General features: G+C 37.6%; 1 protein-coding gene across 13 annotated transcripts in view; it reads left to right on the forward strand.

Annotated features, from left to right (window-relative positions):
• Positions 1–20,623, forward strand: part of Prestin (solute carrier family 26 member prestin) — a 55,860-nt gene that overhangs the window by 4,389 nt on the left and 30,848 nt on the right. For 4 of the 13 annotated variants that reach the window (XM_074091827.1, XM_074091831.1, XM_074091829.1 and 1 more), the window contains exon 2: positions 14,038–14,226. The exons of 1 other annotated variant lie outside the window; for it this stretch is intronic. In XM_074091827.1, the coding sequence (XP_073947928.1) occupies positions 14,138–14,226 (89 nt within the window). In that variant the 5' untranslated portion in view covers positions 14,038–14,137. Of the gene's footprint in view, positions 1–11,290; positions 11,427–14,005; positions 14,227–20,623 lie in introns of those variants that run through there. 8 more of the 13 variants (XM_074091833.1, XM_074091838.1, XM_074091837.1 and 5 more) reach the window with 5 other exon arrangements.

Here is a 20,623-nt window from a genome sequence, read left to right on the forward strand (position 1 = left end):
ATCCCGTGATGAGGAATATAAAAACAATGACCGCTATCGTTTTCCGGAGGGTCACACCTTTCCAGATGACCACACGCCTCGTAATCCTCCATGAATGCCGCATAACTCTTCGAAAGTTCCGAGTTTAGCTGAAGCTTCTTTTCCAACAATGAGAAGCGCTTAAGCGCGATGGCACGAGAGCCGTTGAAAATTGGTTTACTTGTAAGGTCGGCGAAGGGTTGTGGAACAATATACCTACCCTCTTCCGTACGACGATAATTCGTGGCAAAATGTTGCTCACACAATGCGTCATTTTTCGATAGAAGGACATTGGTCGAGGTGTGAACGTCCTCCAACTCCCAAAACCTCCGAATGGAGTCATCTAACGATAGGTTTTCTGTGATTTTTGTAGTGACATGACAACTGCCACGACGAGGACGAGAAATATCCAATGCGCCACCACCCATCACGATCCAACCGAATATGGTTTTGATAACCGTGGGCTGACCCGGGTCACCCTGGATCAATCCTGGACGTAACGATGATGCGAACACGTCAACACCTAGCAGCATGTCGATCGGACCCGGTTCATTCCAACACGGGTCCGCGAAGGCCAGGTCTCTATTCGTTAACCACGACGATGGTTTAATATGTCCGGTTGGCATGTCGGAACATATAGTCGGCAAAACATATGCCTCGAACGAAAATGTACTATTATGTTCATCAGTATTGGATGAAATAGTACACGACAAAGTCCCACTAGGTTCCGCTAGCGCCTGGCCTATACCGCTAACAATGTGCTTCGCTTTACTCGCTTTCAAACCTAGCCTGTTTACACACTGTTCCGATATGAAGTTGCAAGCGCTAGCGCAGTCTAGTAGCACACGCACCGGAACCCGTTTACCGGTTCGATCTGTGACCAAAACTACGGCAGTCGCAAATAAAGTGGGTCCGGTCGCCGGGCCGGCCACCATGGCGATGGCCTCGTCAGCCGCCCCAGCCGATTTATTCATAATGCTAGGTTGCTCCGGTTTATGAAAATGCAACAGAGTATGATGCGAGTACCGACAGTGTTCACATCGCTGCTTCGAGCGACAACGCTTCACGGAGTGCGCGCTCGACAAGCATAAAATACAAAGTCTACTCTGTTTAGCGAATGTGAACCGGTCGCCCGGACTATATTTTAAAAACGTTGGACAGGTTAGGATATGGTGCGACCCCTTGCATACCGCGCATGACACAGCAGCGGCCACGAAAGCCGTTTTATGTTTAGAATTCGTTTTATTCCCGGCTGGCGTTGGTATGTTCGCCGGCGGTGAGATCGTACCTACGTTTTCGAGCGCCCGACGCCTCTTTTCGATAAATTGTCCTAACACGTCAAAGTCCGGAACCCCGTCGGAATTATGCTCTAATTCAAACTGTTCCTTAGTAGCCTTGTCTAGTTTCGACCACAGCAAGTGCACTAACATAAAATTTTTGTCCGGTAGCTTGTACGAATTTAAAATCATTAAATTCTCCGTAAACGTCCGTATAACCCGGTCTAAGTCTCGAGAACTACGAACCGGTTCACAGTTCACGAGTTTCTCAAAATAAACGGTCGCGATCTGTCGCGTCTTATTATATTTCCTACATAAAGCGCTATACGCGACACCGTAACTCTCGTTCGTGAGCGGGTAATTCTTTATTAAATCATACGCCTCGTTTTTTACGATTGTTAGCAAATAATGCAGCTTTTCTACGTCGGCCAAATCCGGGCGCCTATGAATCAATGATTCATACAACTGTCTGAACGACACCCAATTTTCTAATTTTCCGTCAAATTCTCGTATGTTAATTTTTGGAAGTCTAGCAGCGTGAGACGGAGGCGCTTCTTGAACCGGCTTTACAGCTCGATCCGATTGCAACTCAGCCCAACGCGCTCTAACGGCTCGCAAATTCGCGTCAAATACCTGCGTTGTACGAAACTCTTCGCGATGCATGTTTAACGGCATAGAACATAAAACCTGACGCATAGCACTGTGATATTCGCCCGAAATTGATTCAAAATCGTTATCAGAACATAATCGCAACTCACCATCGTTTGCAGCTACTAAATATTCGAGACGCATTAACGCGTAGTCTCGAGCTACGCGCGCAGGGTCGGCTAACTCAGCTCTCAACTCTGTATCTTGAGTTTTCGACATTTTCCGCACTTATCACTCTAAACACACGCGAAATATCACACGGAATTACTTTACTTCAATTTCTTTTAATCTCCTACACACAGCCACAGCAACGAACTAAAATGGCGCCGACATGAAAATAACTACGGGTAGACGGAAATATACTAACAACCGCCACGGAAAAATATAAATGTTACCAGTTCGAAAAATATACTTAACCGCCTCCAAACCGCACCGTAACGGTTATGTACCGGAGATTAAAAAAACAAAGAAAAAACGGAGTTTAATAAATAGGGCCAACAAAAACGGAGGGGTCGTAAATACAACCGATTTTGATGAAAAATTCGATACGCTACCTAACCTTGAGGACAGATAAAATGCCTCTGTGTGCTAGTTAAATTTAAACCGGCTGTCTTATCCCCTTTACCGAAACACAACAGCGCGAACGCTGTTATTTCACGGCAGGTTCACGGATAAGATGGTGGTCCCAACCCGGGCGGACTTGCACAAGGTCCTACCACCGGTAATTTAATACGCAAATGCGAAATTAACGAAAATAATAGTAAGAGGTGGTAACGTTAAATATAGCAAACCCCTCCCAACGACAAAATATAAATGAGGGTTGCAAATTTAAATTAGACCTACCTTTTTAACGATAACGAAAAAATTAACAGGAAGGATAACCACAGACCAACACCCTCTCAACGAAAAAAACGAAAGCGATAAAAGAATGAGGGTTGTTAATCTATCGTGTACCCGACCCAACGACAGCGACAATTTTTAGTTTAAAGTAACTAAATTAAAATAACGGGAAGGTATTTAAACAACAACTAACAACCACTCTCAACGACGAAAGAAATAAATGAGGGTTGTTAGTCTCTTGTGTACCCGACCCAACGACAACGAAAAATTATTATTTAAAGTAAATATACTAAAAATAACGGGAAGGTATTTGAAATATGGACTAACAACGGTCTCCAACGAAAAATAAAATAAATGAGGGTTGTTAGTCTATAATTCTACCGAACCCAACGACAACGAAAAAACGGGAAGGAATACTACAGACCAGTAACCGCTTCCAACGACAATATATGAGGGTTACCAGCCTATAATTTATCCGACCCTAACGACAATTTTGTAACGAACTTTACAAACCTTCCGCCAACTTATTGACGCAATATTTTGCTTACCCGACAAAGGTTAAGGAATTTTTAAAGGATAGTTACACCAAACGAACTTTCAACAAGTGACAACGAAAAACGACGAAAAAAGGTCACTTATCAAAATATTCGGTTCGAAGACCAAAAAATGTGCGAGAAAGGGGAAGTGGACTGTATAGAAATTTCGAAAGAGCAACGAGAGGAAAGTCGGGATGGTGAAGGAACGTGCCGGAAGCAAAATATGGCGTCCCGCGACAAATTAATAAATAAAATGAAAAAGCACGCGAAATAATAGCTGCTGTAGGAAGCTCTCACCTGAGAACTCCTCGTCTGCTGCAGGGCAGGATCTTAGGGCGTCGGTAACGGGCACCGTTGGCTCGAAGTCTTCAGCTCCTCCGGAATCACTGTTAACTCTTACCTCTGGTGTCGTACTTAGCCTTCAGATCAGCGCAGGGGTGCAGGGAGGCTTCAGCAGCAGCACTGAGCTTACGTTAAATTTAAAAACTACGGTTTGAAGGAAAGCTTGTAAAGTTTGGGCAGCGTAACGGCTGTTACAATTCAAATTCTTAAAATAATATTAAAAAATAGAGAATGAATGGCGCTCCAGCTGACGAGTCAGCTGGTTTTGTTATCGAAAAAGTGGAGGGGAGCGGTTATTCGGATGTCGGTAGTTAAAACAATTAAGGTGTGGCCACCGTGAATAAAAAATATTAGAGGTAAAGGCTCCTGACATCTGGCAATACTGAACAACAACAAATAACGAACTAGTGATGTCCTCAACGATGTTGATAATCGAAATAATCGACAAATGTCGTTAGCATCTTATTAACACTTCACTTAATCATCATTTTTCAGTAAAATTGATCAGTTTTGATGAACTTACGGCTAAAAAAAACATTCCTCTACGTAAGTTCCACAATCTTTTTTTTTAACGTGAAAACTTGCGAAGGATTTGATGATAACCGCCTTTTGCCGAACTTTGTTTGACATATTGCCGTGCATCTGGCAATTAAATTTCTATTCAGCTTTGCGAACCACATAATACCTGGACAATTTTAAAAACACATTTTATATTAGAGTTTTCAGTAAGTTCGTTCCATCTGCATAGCTGCAGTGACTCAAGCGCAGTCTACAGTGCATTTTTCCGGTTTATCTACCTCAAAGAATGTCATAATTATCTTAGTAGGAGTATGAGGCTGAGCATCAGCGCAAGCAAGAGGAGCGAGCGTCGAGCGGTCGCTCTAGGCGAAAGATTACAAGAGGCGCCATTTTCCTGTGCAAAGTAAAATTTGCATGGCGACTTTTGAGACACGCGGAAACAGTGTCGTGTAGACAATCTCGTTTCACCATGGTCAAGGTGAGCGGTCAGAGCCGGCGCTGGGAAGTAAATATTCTCTTTTCTGACAATTAGTACTATTACACGCTTTTTAATTAGGATACAACACGACAATGTTGAAAACGCAGATAATTTTTAAAAGCCGCTATGCGCCAGTAATTTTGAGTACGCGAAAAGATTTGAAAAGGTTTCAATCTAGTTTATTCTCAATGGACCCAGTAAAAATACCTACATTTCGACGTTCTTTAGTGCCTAATTTTAATTGGGTTAACTCAGAGACGATATTCTGCTAAATATCCGCCAGTGTGCAGGTATTGCCTTTAACATACATTTTACATCGCAGAATAATGTACAATTTAATTGCAAATAGTCAAGCTGTCGTGTGTCCAATTGATAATGAATTGTGGGCGATAAAGATAAATCACCACCAGCGAACTATGTACCTACATAGGTACCTATCATATGCTAAACGTAACCCGCGGCTTTACTCGCGTAAATCATTAAATCCAACAGTTGAATTGAAATTCGTAGATTGAATTCTACTAAATTCTCATGGGCATTCCCAAAAATTACATCCTGAGGATCTTCTACCGCTCGCAATCGCAATCAAATGACAGTTTTCTATGCGAAATCTGTCATTGATTGCGAATATTGCGATCGCAGCGTCAGATATGTAGCAATACAGCCTCTGGTTTTTATTAACGGAGATGAGAAGAAATTTGTAGCAGTGGCAATTTCCAGCAGTGGACACTCGGGCTATTAACAATAATAAGACAACTAAGAACAATTACGATATTTCCATAAAATAGCTAAACTTCATCATCAACATCATATCAGCCGTAGGACGTCCGTTGTTAGACCTAGACCTCCCCCATAGACCACCAGCTTCGGTTGGAAGCGGTCTGCATCCACCTTTGAACCGCGTCTCAGGTCATCCATCCTGAGTTACTTAGATATGGGTAGAATTTTTTTCACTTCGATTTTGTACCCACTATATAAGGATTACTTACTTAAGAAATTATTATTATTCTACTTAAATTTTTGTTCTTGTAGAATCTGTATAAGGATAAGAAGTAGAAAAAAGATAGGAAAATAGGAATTAGAAAAAAGTAAATCATGATGTCGCATTTGCTTTGTGATTTGTAAATAACATTAAGTGCTAAACGTACTTATAATAGTAATACCTAAGCTTATCCCTGTTTACCTTTGTTTACCTTGGAGCTGTCTCGTAGATAAACCATTGAGACACACTAAGCAAGTAGTTAATCTTGTGTAAGTAATTAAGTTGTTAAAATAAATCGCACTTGCGTACCTCAATGCCCCCTAATCTCCAGGATTTACTCTTTCGCAATCATCTTATTTATCTGGTTGGTTTCCATAACCATTTACACGCAGACATCATGCGACAGACACTAACCTAAAGAAATGACTAGATATTCTTTGCTGCAAATGCTAATTTAATCTATTTAATGGGGTCTCACAATCTCACACATGATACTTTTTCGTATATGTAGAGACGAGGCTAAGAATTACAATTTTCTTAATGGTCTAAGACAATTTTATTTTAGCTTTTTCTTCATAGACCCTTACTTGTTGACCTCGTTTTACACACGCGGGCCAATCAACTTTTTTACCGACTCTAATCTGTCCGCGACATTTTTCAAACAATTACAGATTTTGTAAGTAAACATGTTTTTTGTAAATTAATATATGGTGTACATGAATACATGTCATCCTACGTAAGTTCAACATATTAAACCGCGAAATATCTTGTTGGAAGTACGATTTTTGGTAACGCTAGAGACAATATTGGTAACGCTGGAGACGCCCAAGTGTCGGTAAAATAGTTGATTGGCCCACGCACGTCAGTTAATTTGCACCATAAATATAAATTGTCGCTTTTTTGCCTAGCTCGTGTGTCGTTTCTGCGGTTGTCATACGTTTTCTTCCACATTATGCGATCCATAAATATGTATGTAAAATTATCATTGTTGAACAGGTGTATCTTTTTACAATGATAACTTTACATATGTATGTTATTTATGTTTCTCAGTCTATATTCTTTTATGTATGTCTCTTTGATGTCGAAAGGTTCAAAGTTTGAACTCACTATCAGCGACATGAGGCGAACATGTAAAGGCCATTATTCGATTTCTGATATACATATAAGTAAATGGACAGTGGAATTCTCTAATTTCTACATAACACAGCCAGCCGTTCATATAAATAAAATATAATAAAAAGTCAATATATTCGATCAGACATTTTATGTTTTATATATCCTTAAACAGTATACAAACAATTACTCATTAGCCAACATAGTCAATGTTTTTTGGAATTTTGGACCTGTAGAAATTTTATCTCACCTGGGAGTTTATTATATAATTCTACGCCATATTGTCCGCATTCCTTTTATATATGTCTGAGCGGCATCGTGGATGGAACAGATGATTTTTATACTGTGCTCTCTGACTACTATTATGTGCACTAGAACGTTCTCTGAAATATTGCCCTTGACTCTTAACGAATATGCAGATGTATTGCCCTTGACTCTTAATGAATAAGCAGATATGAATAGCTAAAGGTAATATCTTGTATTTCTGAAAAATTGGTTTACAACTGTCCGTAATCCAAGCATTTGCTAACGCGCGTACACACTTTTTTGCAACTTGAATACCTTATCGAGTTCTACAGATTTCCCCATATAATCAACCCATAATTGAGAACAGACGAAACATGGCCATGGTAGGCAGTTACTGCCGCTTCACTAGAAACAGTTAATCTAAGCTTTCTTAAAACAAAGACAAATCTGTTTGTTTAGTCTAAAACACACAGATACGATTTGGTCTTTCCAATTTAGATGTTGATCAACTATCAGTAAAGTACGACCGAGAATTCCACTAAACATGTACGAGCCACTTAGACATCTATATTACTGGATTGGATTACCTCTACTCGGTCTCATAACGAGCATGTATGCATATGGTTAGCACTTAAGTACAAGTGATGTTACATTGTCACAAATTAACTTTAATATTGAAAAGATCTACAGTTTACTCGCAATAATATATGTGAAGGAAGCTTACGTTTGCGATTTTGTTAGACTTCGCTGAAATTGTGCAACATCTCGCTATAACAGCAGCTCCAGGATCCATTAATGCCATCACTATATCATATATAACATATTTTGCAAGATTTTATTTAACCTACCGCCTTAGATGGATGGATACGAGTAAAATTTTGGAAGCTGAATGTATTCCACTTTCAGTGGTTAAAGGTTAAATAACTTACATAAATATGTCTAGGTAGGAAATTTCAATTCAATGTTATTCGACAGCAATGGTACAGTCACCAAAAAAAAGCTGGTATTTAAAATTAGATTTTTAACAAAAACTCCTTTCTAAAAACATTTTTTTTTTATTTTACACTACAACAAGTGCGATCGTCAAATCCTTTCATGAGATTCCAGAAATTGTTACAATATGTAACGTATAGTATTTTTTTATGAAACACCTCGCCTGCATAATTATTTCCTTTTGTCATCAAATCTCCCCTCCCCATTGCCTCAAATCATTGTAAACTTTGTGAGAAATTAATTACTCGTACCTATCGCTTATGACGTTACATTGCCCTGTTCGATCGATTACTGCTAAATCGATAGCGTAGTGGCGCCGCCATGAAACGTAAATGCACAACATTTTCGCATCTTTAAAATAAGGCACTGTTGTGTAGAATTTTATTGTTTATGCACACATTTAGTACAATATTTAGCACCTCAATGCGATTCGCGGAAACGTGATTGTCACCAAATGTGCTTATTGCCTTATTTAGAATAATATGAAGGACGTAATGCTATTCTAAATTGAGTAATAGATTACTAACCGTCGTATTTAATTCTAAAGTTTTCTTTAGTTTTTTACTTGACTGCAACAAAAAGATCCCAAAAGAAGTTATATTTTTGACCAGTATGTATCAAGGAAAAAGTCCATTGAATGATCATGTCGTATCAGGAGCTGAAAACGCTGGCAGAGAACCGAAAATAGTGGCGACTACTCCACCGACAAGAGCTAGCTCTTAAATTAATGATGATGATGATGTATCAAGGTTATTACACTTTTTTTAGGTTTTCAGGCAGTCGGGTTTTATATATTTTTTTGTTTTATTTTAATATTATTGAGACATATCTCGACGGGTAATATCACATGAGCCCCTGATAAAAACAGTTAGATATCTTACTGATTTTTATTTTCACATTTCCTAAATTTTAAAATTCAATTGATAAATAATGGCGTAATTAATGTAAACCTCATTGTTCCATTAATTTTACAATAAATGGCAAGGAAGTAGTCACTGCTGTACTAACATTGTATTTAAACGGGTATTGTTTGGAAATAAATTGTCAATTGGCAGTGAACCTCTTTCAAAACGTATGTAATCTTGACTGATAGATAAAAGAAAACTTATGACATTGACGACATCGTTCGATGAATTGGATCTTAAAATCAACAGCTCCTCAATCCTGCGGAACCATACAATTAAGTTCCTAATAGAAGTGGTTTTCCTACGTAAATACATAAAGTTTTTCATTTATCCATCATAAGAAATGTGCATGGAAGACAATTTTTATTTAAAAATAGAATAAAACATATGACGTAAACATTATCAATATGTGTTGAAAAATAATAGAACCGACAGCCCAATCAATAGACGATGATATTGTCTAGTACTACCTGATGTAGGTATGTGGTTTATTGTGGATGTATTTAAAGATAAAAACCCTTTACAATCACCAAATACCTGATGAGTTTGATAGTATTATAAGCCATGTAATTAGCTTCCATCTGAATGTAATCTGCAATTTAGTAAAAATACAGGCACTTAAATACAAACGACGTCGACCATTATTTAAAAGTACTTACAAGTTGTTAACCTGACCGACAATACTAATTGGTGGCGTGTCTCTTCAATGAAACCATTTTTCTTGTTACTAATATAATAACTATTGAATCAACAACGATGCCAAATTAGATTAAAGTAACAAATTCCAATCCCATTTAAGTATATTTGTTCCATTTCTTCCACTTTTTTCAACCTAAACCTTCCCATTGCTCAGTAAAGATCTGTTCCATTTAAGTCCATTTCGTACGGTCTTGTCTTTTCCACATCCAATCCTTCCCGGTCACTCGTATCAAATTTCAGCTATAATACATATTTCTTCATTTGCGCAACCCCATCTTCTATCGGAACTTTGTTACTTATCGACAAGTAACTTTACCTGCTTCAAAAGAATTGGAATTGTTAAGTGTGATTATCATGTCATGAATGACTGGCAGCTCGTCACATAATCTTCTTAATCTGTCATTAGATGCTATCATAATGTGATACGACAATTTTCTGTCATAACTAAACCTTGATATTTGTTATCTGATTTAATAATTAAAAGTGGGAATACAACTAAAAAGTACAATACAATACAATACAAATATTCTTTATTGCACACCATAAAGCAGTACAAAAAAAAACTTATAATATAAACTCTACATTCAAAGTACACGATTCCTTCATTGAGAATATTAAGTTGGAGAAGGAAAGTAGCCGTCTCGTTTGTCGAAGTCGCTATGAAATTCCCGTTATGTATAATTTTGATTTTGCTTTTAGGTCCTTCTAAGGCAAGAATTTAAACTGCATCATTGATACAGGTTCTCTATCGTTCGCCAGAATTTCATATGCCATAATGTATCGTTTTCCATAATTTTCATTTGCCGTAAAGTAATTTATTTCTGAAATAGTATTTTCTTTAAAGTTGATATCAAACTTACCTTAACTAACCTAACCTAACCTACTGCATTCTATAAGATGACATTTTAAAAAATCCTGAAAACAGCACGGTTCTATATATTTTATGGCAAGTGAAATTCGGGCAAGTAAAGATATACGCATTGATACATGCTACGTGACTCTAGCTAGTTCATTTTTAACTAAATTACCATCTAAGGGATAATGGTTTAAGGTGTATCATGATAATTACAAGAAAAAAGTTAAAAAATACTCATTAAGATGACAATTGTTATCATTATCAAGCTTGTTTATCCTACAACCGGACAGTACTGTCTTATGAATTTGACAAAGCATGAAAAGTAATTCCCCCCCCTTATTCTCGATTGACCTTGAGATTTAACTCATTAGTTTCATTATCATAAAGTTATCTCTGTTACTTGACACTAATAGGGCTTAGGATCGAACCCCCCACTGCTGCGTAAAGGTCTAAACTCTTGTTTTCCAGTATTATTTGTCAAACACGTGTTTCCTCCAGTCCAAACGAAATGCTTTCAAACACGTCGTCATCTGCCTGTTGATCTTCTTCTGCTTCCATGGCCGCGTCATCATTAGAAATAAACTATATAGAGCGAAAGGTACACACTTTTTATGTTTTTGAACATAAAGGTGAACTAAAACCATTAAAGTATTCCTACCGAAATTCTTACACTACGTACTACTTCACGTGCTTGCAGATAACTTCATACGAGTATAATCACGTTTCTCTCTAGATCACATATGTAGATTTTCCTTATCATTCAAACTTTCCTTTAAACACACTATCGATACAGGGTTGTATTGATCTATAGATTGCGCGAACGTCAATCGATACTGGCAGTTAATGTTAACCGCTCGATAAGACAAGACGTGGCACGTCACTACGCCGAGTCGGCCATCTTGTTAATTTTCGCGCGCTTTTGTTAAGTTTTAATGAACTTGAAGTGATGTGATTGTTTTGCAAGGTGCTTGTTTGTTAGTGATTATGTTATTGAGAAATATTGATTCCTTTGACGTCATTTAGTTTGCATAAAAAGTGAGATCACGAGAAAATGTTTTTATTTCATTAAAGATACTTATCACTGAGTATTGTAAATAAAGTTGCGCGGATCAAAAATTAAGTGGTTACAAAAATTACTTGTTAAGTTTTAGTTATTTGTATTTCAATTAAATATGAAGTGAACGTCCTAACAGATTGTGAAATGATTGCCCTCAGTCTACTCGTGAAGATTTTGCGTCTGTCTAGACTTATTCAAGAATTAATAGTAGTATTTCAAATTATGCACCTAGTGCAAACCGTACAATAATATTAATAGTATACATTCTCGGATACTTAAATATGATAATTTATGTTACGAGTGAATATCGACCTGCTGGGCTACTACGAAACTCGAAACTCGAAGTTCGTTTCGTACCGTCCCTCTCGCTCTCGTATTAAATAGTATAAGTGTCAGAGGGACCGCACGACACGAACTTCGAGTTTCGAGTTTCGTAGTAGCCCTGCAGAACAAGGATAATCTGCGAAGCGATTCAATAAAAAACTTTGAGGAAAAAAAGACAAGATGACATTGAGGAAAAAAAGACAAAGGTTGTAATTGATCATAGAGTGATCGACCCTATTACCTACAGATTCAAAGTTTTATGTAAAAGCCACTGGATCTACCGATTGGTCAGCAACTCAAATAATATCTAAATATCAATTTCTGCCAATTGTTTTTTTTTCTGTACGATTGTTTTGCAAGTTGAACATCCCAGCAAACCCATAAAAATGCTAATTCAGCGTATCCTTAAGATGTTTGTGCCGTAAAGATCTAAACATTGACTTATATATATCGATGATCTAAACTAACCTAATCCTTTATTTAACTAAAGTAACGCAATGCACCTCTTTCTCACTCATCGATCAGTTATTATTATCTGTCCCACTCGTTCACTCGTTATTTGTCGCGAATATTCGGAATACTGAATAGTTTGTTCGGTACCTTAGTGTAAGTTTTCGGTTAAAAAATACGTTCGAGCGCGTTCGCGTTAAAATCTCAATTTGTATGGAAACACGAACAGCGCCTCTAGCGGAACGTTTGCGATGTTCGTGTTTCCATACAAATTGAGATTTTAACGCGAACGCGATCGAGACGCTATTTTGTAACCGAAAACTTACACTAAAGGGCACGGCATGCACTCCCGCCTACACCCCGGCCGTCCGTCCGAGCGGATGTGTGTAACGTCGGTGACCATTGCCGCTAATCCCGTCAATCTCGAACGAGATCTTCGTCATATTATGCTTTCGGGTTGATCCCGAAAATTACAACGGGATCTCGCGAATCGGATCCCGCGAGATCGGGATGCATTTCCCTAATCAGCAACTCAAATAATATCTAAGTATCAATTCTGCCAATTGTTTTTTTTTTCTGTACGATTGTTAAGAGTTATTGTTTTGCAAGTGAAAATCATCAGCCATCTTAAGATGTTTGTGCAGTAAAGATCTAAACCATTGACTTATATATATCGATGATCTAAACTAACCTAAAATGGCTTTTTACAAGGTATAGCGACTTGCTATATCGAAGTCGCTACGACATGATCTACTTTAACAAACAACAAGATTGAGTGACAATCATGTAAATAGAAATTTCGGGTCAACCTGAGAAGTACATACCTACGTATTATGTATATTAAAATTTTATCACAAACGTTCAAATTCGTAACAAGATGTTCGGCTCTCTGTCACTGATGCAAATTTTAAAGGAATAGCGTTTAAGCCATACATCTTAGAACTAATCGACTTATAACTTACTCGCGACCAAACTTGCTTAGTGTGTAAATTATCTAAAATTTTACTTTGATGACAGACCAGTATTTATTGTTTCTAAATCACATTTACCCTCGGTGTTTAACACTATGATTATTTCTACAACAGAGAGGATAACATATACATCAGTCTAACGTCTAAGATATCTAATACCTTTAAACGAGCAATTCTTGCATATATATAAATGTACAATACAACACAATACAAATATCCTTTATTGTACACCATAAATCAGTACAAAAAACTTATAATATAAACACTTAGATTCAGGGTAGACAATAGGCGGTCTTATCGCTTAAAAGCGATCTCTTCCAGACAACCATTTGGGTACATACAAGAACTATATATAATCAGAATCTCGGAAACGGCTCCAACGATTTCGATGAAATTTGGTATGTAGGAGTTTTCGGGGATGAAAAATCGATCTAGCTTGGTCTCATCTCTGGGAAAACGATTGTTACCGAGTTTTAGCCCGAGCAAAGCTCGGTCGCCCAGGTACTCAGGAACTTAACAGAGAATGTCGAAAAGGGTATTTTTTATTACATGGACTAAATCTCAATGTTATGAGAATTACATTGTTCGTAACATTGAATTTTAATAAGAAAACCATAGTTTCTTCCTTAAATGTTTTAATGAAATAAGTTCTGCAATATCCTCGTTATTGTACTCGTTTACGCGTTCACTTACAAAAATCGGTAGTGAAGTCTTTATTGTAGTATTTTGATATATTCAAACAAACTTAAAGTATAACTCATCGCAAAACTATTCGTATCACAGAACTAAATGTGTGCTCAGCAAACTTAATGCAAAGGCAACAGTGACTCAAATGCGCTCATATAAGAAGAGACTTTGTAATTTATAAATAAATAGTGCCAAGATGAGGAACGGTGGCAGTCATGGTGCCAGTGATGATGAGAGAGAGAAGCTCAAACCGAACCGGGAAAATACAGGAGGGAAAAATGGATGGTGAGTAGGTATATATCATGCCATCATTCATTTGTGTCCATACTGTTAACTGCTTCAACTTTGCCCTCTGGCCCCAACATTGCCTCTCTTGGACTCTTTGTTTTAAAACTTTTATCTACTCGGAAATTATTATTACGGGGAGACAAAAGTTTGAAAACCTAAAGGGTGCTAAGTTATCGACTCTAAATCGAATCAGGCAATTTTGGGGCTAGAGGGCAAAGTTGAAGCAGTTTACGGTACTTGATTATTCATACCATCTCCGGCCTAAATATATGGAACTGCTGGACACAAAACTCTTCTCAGAAAGAGAAGGTTCGGGCTGTAGTTATAGGTAGTGCCACGAGAGTTGAAGTGAATCATAACACGCACAGCTACAAAATAACTGATTGCGTGCTGATTGCACAAAAAGAGAATGAATTAAATGAATGAGTGAATGTCAAAATCCTGCTGTCATTACACGACATGTTCTTGTGTGCGTGACTTCAACTCTGGTGGTACTACCTATACCACGACGCTCAGCAGGGCTACTACGAAACTCGAAGTTCGTGTCGTGCGGTCCCTCTCGCTCTCGTATTAAATAGTATAGTGTCAGAGGGACCGCACGACACGAACATCGAGTTTCGAGTTTCGTAGTAGCCCTGCAGGCTTAATGCAGTGCTCGTGTTTCAAATGTTATCCCACACATAAATTCCGAGAACTTAAGACGTGCGATTCCAGATTTGGACCCATGAGTGTCTGCCTAAGAGTGGCAATTTTTTATTAGATTATTTATACGCCTAACGTTAACCATAACTATCACACCATGCACAAGAAAAGTTGTTACTGTTACGGTCAGGTTTATAAAAACGTTAGAGCCAGAACTGAACTGCATTCCGACTGCAACGTAACTGATGACTGCCAATTTTTTATTAGATTATTTATACGCCTAACGTTAACCATAACTATCACACCATGCACAAGAAAAGTTGTTACTGTTACGGTCAGGTTTATAAAAACGTTAGAGCCAGAACTGAACTGCAACGTAACTGATGACTGCCCATAAATTTCAATTGCAGTCAGAGTGCAGTTGTGCCGATCGCAATCGCACTGCAACGAAAAATGTATGGCCAGTTGGCAGTTTCGGTTACGTTGTAGTTGGAATGCAGTCCGCCAGCTCTGGCCCTTAATCGCTTATGACTTTTTGTAGGTTATCAAAATAGTTGCTTTGGGCTGCGGTTTTTTTTCTGCTGCGTAAGAAATTTATGACCAAATATTCAATTGTAAGTAATACGCGACAATCTCACACATGCGTCACCGCCTAACAAGGCGAGTTCTTATTTTTACAGTATCCACTCACTCTGTTATTTAAGTTAACTGAAAGAGATCCTGGGGCTAAGTTCTTCTTTATACTTACTTCTTTCTGTGTACTTTGTGTTATTTTTTTTTTTACTGTTTTATGTACAATCAAATAAATTGAATCATGTACGGTCAGCATCAAAAGTAGCTGGTTACTTTTTAACTCTGTCACATTAACACATTTGTCAATCTTGTACTTATCTTGTATGGCGCTAAGTGTGTGGCTGTAAAACGACAAAGTACAAAAGTAACCAGCTACCTTTGATGCTGACTGTACCAGGGTGGAACGTGCTACTAATGTCATTTTGATACCATACTTATGCCAAAGAAATCATAGTGAAATTGATTATTAAAATGATCCACCCTCGTACCGTACATGTACCAGTTTGTTCGGCTGTATAGTCGATCAATAAATTGGTTTGCTACCCTAAAATTTAATGTCATTTTTAGCGCTTAAAACATCAAAGCCTATTTTCACTCACAAGTCATGACATGACAATCAGCGTTATTGTTTCATCTCTGAAGTAGGAACTGTCATTTAAATTGGAAAAGCACTTTCTTAGTCGACTATACAATAAAAAGTTTACACAAATACATTTTGAGGCCCGGGGTGATATTTAATTTTGTGTAAATGAGCAATTACACCCGCGAACTATAAGCACCCTTGCTCGCTTTGCTCGCTCGTGCGCCTTAATATCTTGGGTGCAATTGATCACTTACAACCCTTGTTTAACAATCTACTATTACTAAATGGAAAACAATATTTTACCACGTGAACACAATGTAAACATTTAAAAGTGAAGCGGCATCTGTCACGCAAAAACTTTTTTTTCTTGCCAATGCCAAACCGGGGCCCCCCTGGGTGTGGGCCCGGGGCGGACCGCCCCTGCCCCCCCTCCTTAGTCCGCCACTGCATAGTAACGATTAATATTTTGATGTCAATCAGAATTCTCTTTGTCGTCAGACATGTAGGTTAGGTACCTACTCGAGACAGCTGGAACGGTAACTCGATACGATACGGTACTCGAACGATAATCTATCGGTCAGATAACTCACCACGTGTGCGCACGGTGATCGTTTTTTCTTTTTCCTTTGTTTTACTTAATTTTAGTTACGTTTTTCAGGAAAATAAAGAATTCCAGTGAGTTATGGTCTGTAATTTTCCATTTCTGTGTCCCTGTTTTTTCATTGTTTACTATGTGCTGTACTATGGCTGTACTGAATAAAAAGTTATTTTAATATTACGTCACAAGATCACGCTAAACTATCTTATTCTGAGAGGAGGAATGCCCAGCAGTGGCACGTAGTGGTTGGTTTTATAAGAAACTTGATTTAATATGGTAAAAAAATAATGTAGGGATTGTATGTATTTTATTTTTCTACGTAATCTCGCCGAAGTTCAACGCACTTGTCCTAACGTTACCGTATTTTCTTGATACAGAAATGTATTTCTTCCAGGCCTTCAAAATATGCGTCAAATTCCTGCATTCTTGATAGTCCTTATTACAATGAAAGTTTTGCCCTCAGCTAGGGAAACGTTTAATTTTCAGTGTTGGGAACAGATGATAGTCTGAAGGAGCTAAATTTGAGAATAAGCTAGGTTCGGAAACAGTTCTTATCGTAATTCAGTCAATTTTTGTTCAATAAGGCGACTATTGCACCGGTGCATTATTTTGGTGACTTTTTTTACTGGCTATTTTCTTTGCTAGAGACGTTTTTTTTGCTATTGCCATCTTTTATTAATCTAAACGCGCGGCATCATATAACATAATTCCTTCTGAGTCCTAAAACGCAGTCGAACTGTTTCATATGAAGAATACAACTGTTTTACCGCCCAATAAAATGGAATTATATCACAAATAAATTTCTAATTTTTTTTGCGTTACTTTGATCATGATCACTTTTGTGTCTGCCTAATACGTCAAATTTAAAATTCCTGCCACGTTGTAATCAGTTATAAAAAAATATTAATAAATACAGAGCTTACAAATCGAGCTATCGAACCGCTCTCTTACATAGGCTAATGATGTCATTTTATTTTTAGAAAATTAATTCATATCTAACTGTTACTATTTATCCTTTTGTTTGAATCCCTCCATTCCTGATTTCTTTTTATTTGTTTTTTTTTTGCCTGATCTATTTATAGAGCGTCGAAGAATTCGTAGTTTAATTACAATTATTTCACAAATAATTGCACGCAACTAGCGCTCACTAATTAACTTAGTATATTTATAAAGTATCTCCAGTGTTTTTCCCAAACGTATAACTTACAGACTAAACAATAAACGAGACTAATATAAGCGAGCACTTCGATTCTTTCACGACCTTGTAGTATTTTACCCAGACAATGACATATAATACGTCAGTTCCCTATTTACTTCTTAACTGAGCATTACTGTCATTGATGACAACAAAACGCATTCCTTTCATCGATCATTTTACGGAGGTACGTCACTATGGTCACGTCATAGTCATAGCTTAGGAATTGTAAAACGTCTCTTGATGCGCTACTATTAGAATCAGTTTTCACTAATTTTGACAGCTAGAGCGAGTTGTGACATTCTAATGTCAGATTGGAAAAAGCGCGGGAAAACTTAAAAGTGGTTTTTCAGAGTTCCGTACAAAGGGTGTCCAACGGGATCTTACTAAAAAGCCTTCGCTGTCTGTGTCGGTCCGTCAATCACAAGGCTACATCTATTGAACCGTAAAAAGTAAATGCTTACAATTTTCTCTGAGTCCGTATCACTATGGCTGTAAAAATAACAAGTTAGTTATAATTTAACTATAAACTTAAAATTAAGCAGTTTTTTTCCTCGTTCTTTTAGTAATAGAAATGCGGTGGTAGGTAAAGTCGAAAAAGTAGGTGCTTCTATAGTTTCTACATCAGGAAAAATAATAATAAAGCTAATTGTCACATTAACACGCGAACGATAATGCTCTTCGACGTTTTAAGCCGTGCAAAACTTTAACATACTTACTAGATAAATGTTTTGGTTGAATATATTTAAATACCGGGTGCGACCTGTAGGTAATACGAGCAAAAAATTAAAACAGATCGTCCTCGTTAAACGAACAACATTAGTTCAGCGACTTTTAAAAATAATGGAGTCTTTGAATTTTCCTTTTTTCATACAAATTAAATACTGCTATCAATGTACGCCATCCTAGAACCCAACTGACGTCGCCTGTCACGCTACAAACATCAAGCATTTTGTTTTACATTTACATTACTTCGAATAAACTTGAAAGTGTAATAAGTAAAAATTAAAAAACTAATTACTTTTAAAAGTCGCTGAACTGAGTTGTTCAGTTTGAGGAGAAGGAGGCTCTATGTTTTAATTATTTGCTCATATTACAGGCCACACCCGGTATGTTCTTTGTATCGAAAATGACTGTGCCCACTAGCTAGCACATTCGGTAACCAACCGTCGCCATCGCGTGTCATGTATGCGTTTGACATGCCGTTATTGACGCGTTCCTGTTACGGTCAGGGCTTGATACGGTGATAGTGGGTAGAGACCTTAATCGTCAAAACCCAAAGGTCACTAACCGGGCATCATAAATGAGTATAGTAATGAGTATTAATTAATATCTGCCACTACATTGATACGACAAACTTCACATGACTGGGTAAATGGAGCATTTCTCGATAAGACGGCCCAGGGGTCCCGAACCTAGTTAAATATCAATTTGTTTTATATCAAGCGGGTTATGCGATGGAAAGCAATCATCGCCCATGCACCCATAACATAAGTTCAATAGGCTAGTCTAGTGTCCTGAAAACTCTAATTTGTCCGTTAGTATCACAAGATATTTTGGATACCGTAAGGTCGGCGTAATTTGGCCCTGAAGGGTAACTTTGGCCCTTGGGATTAACTCGGTCCTTGTTTTATCATTACTTTGAGAATATGGCTCTTTGCCATCGGTGCGTAACAAAGGATATAACAAAAAAATATATAATGCAACAATTGATATAACTTTCATTTGATATAATATAATTTATCTTAAAAACCAAACTTATTTCTATAGTTATTAATTAGAAATTAGACGAACTTACCTGAAGTGAAGTGAAGACGTTTTTTCGTTTAGAAACTTACTCTTTATATACGTGGCCAACGGCTGTAGAATACGAATACTAAGTACATGAGTTATTATCATGAGAAGACTGTGCAGCGAAATACAATTCGATATGATGTACTTTGGGTTAGGTTAGGTTAGGTTTTGTTATAAAAAAGTTCTGTGAAGCTCCTATCCTTTGAAATTATATCAAATGTTGTTAATACCGATTATTACGACCGGATGGCTAAGTGGTTAGAGAACCCTGACTACGAAGCTTGGGTCCGGTTCGAATGGCCGGTGGCAGATATTTGTATGAATAATACGAATGTTTGATCTCGGGTCTCGGGAATGTATTTAAAAGTATGTATTTATCTATATAAGTTATATTATCCGTTGCCTAGTGTCCATAGTACAAGCTTTGCTTAGTATGGGACTAGGTCAATTGGTGTCAAGTGTCCCATGATATTTATTTATTTATTACACACACACCTTTGCCATGTGGTTGGTGCTAATTGTTCGATCAAGTTTTTATGTTTTTATTTCACGTTGTTTACGCTTTTATGTGGTTTTCATATGGGCCAAAGTAAACCTCCAATGGATCAAATTAATAAGTGTCAAGTGTCCCACAGTATATATATATATTTTAAATGGAGTAATATTTTTTTACCCAGTCAACTAAAAGTACCCAATTAAACGGATGCCTTGCTCTCTTTGAGGCTCGTTTTAGGGTTCTGTACCCTATGGGTGACAGACGAGACCCCATTAATATCGCGACACTGTCCATCCGTTCGTATATATCCGTCTGTCCGTCACAGGGCTGTATCTCAAGACCCGTTGCAGACAGACAGCTGAAAATTACTTATAACTAGCTGTTGCCCGCGACTCCGTCCGCGTAGTATTCGTTTATCGCTATCCCGTGGGAGCTATGGAATCTTCCGGAATAAAAAATATCATATTTCCTTCCCCGGGACTCAAACTATGTGTATACCGAATTTATCTAAAT

This window comes from Choristoneura fumiferana, chromosome 9 (genome assembly GCF_025370935.1).
Source record: "Choristoneura fumiferana chromosome 9, NRCan_CFum_1, whole genome shotgun sequence".
Lineage (NCBI taxonomy): Eukaryota > Metazoa > Arthropoda > Insecta > Lepidoptera > Tortricidae > Choristoneura > Choristoneura fumiferana.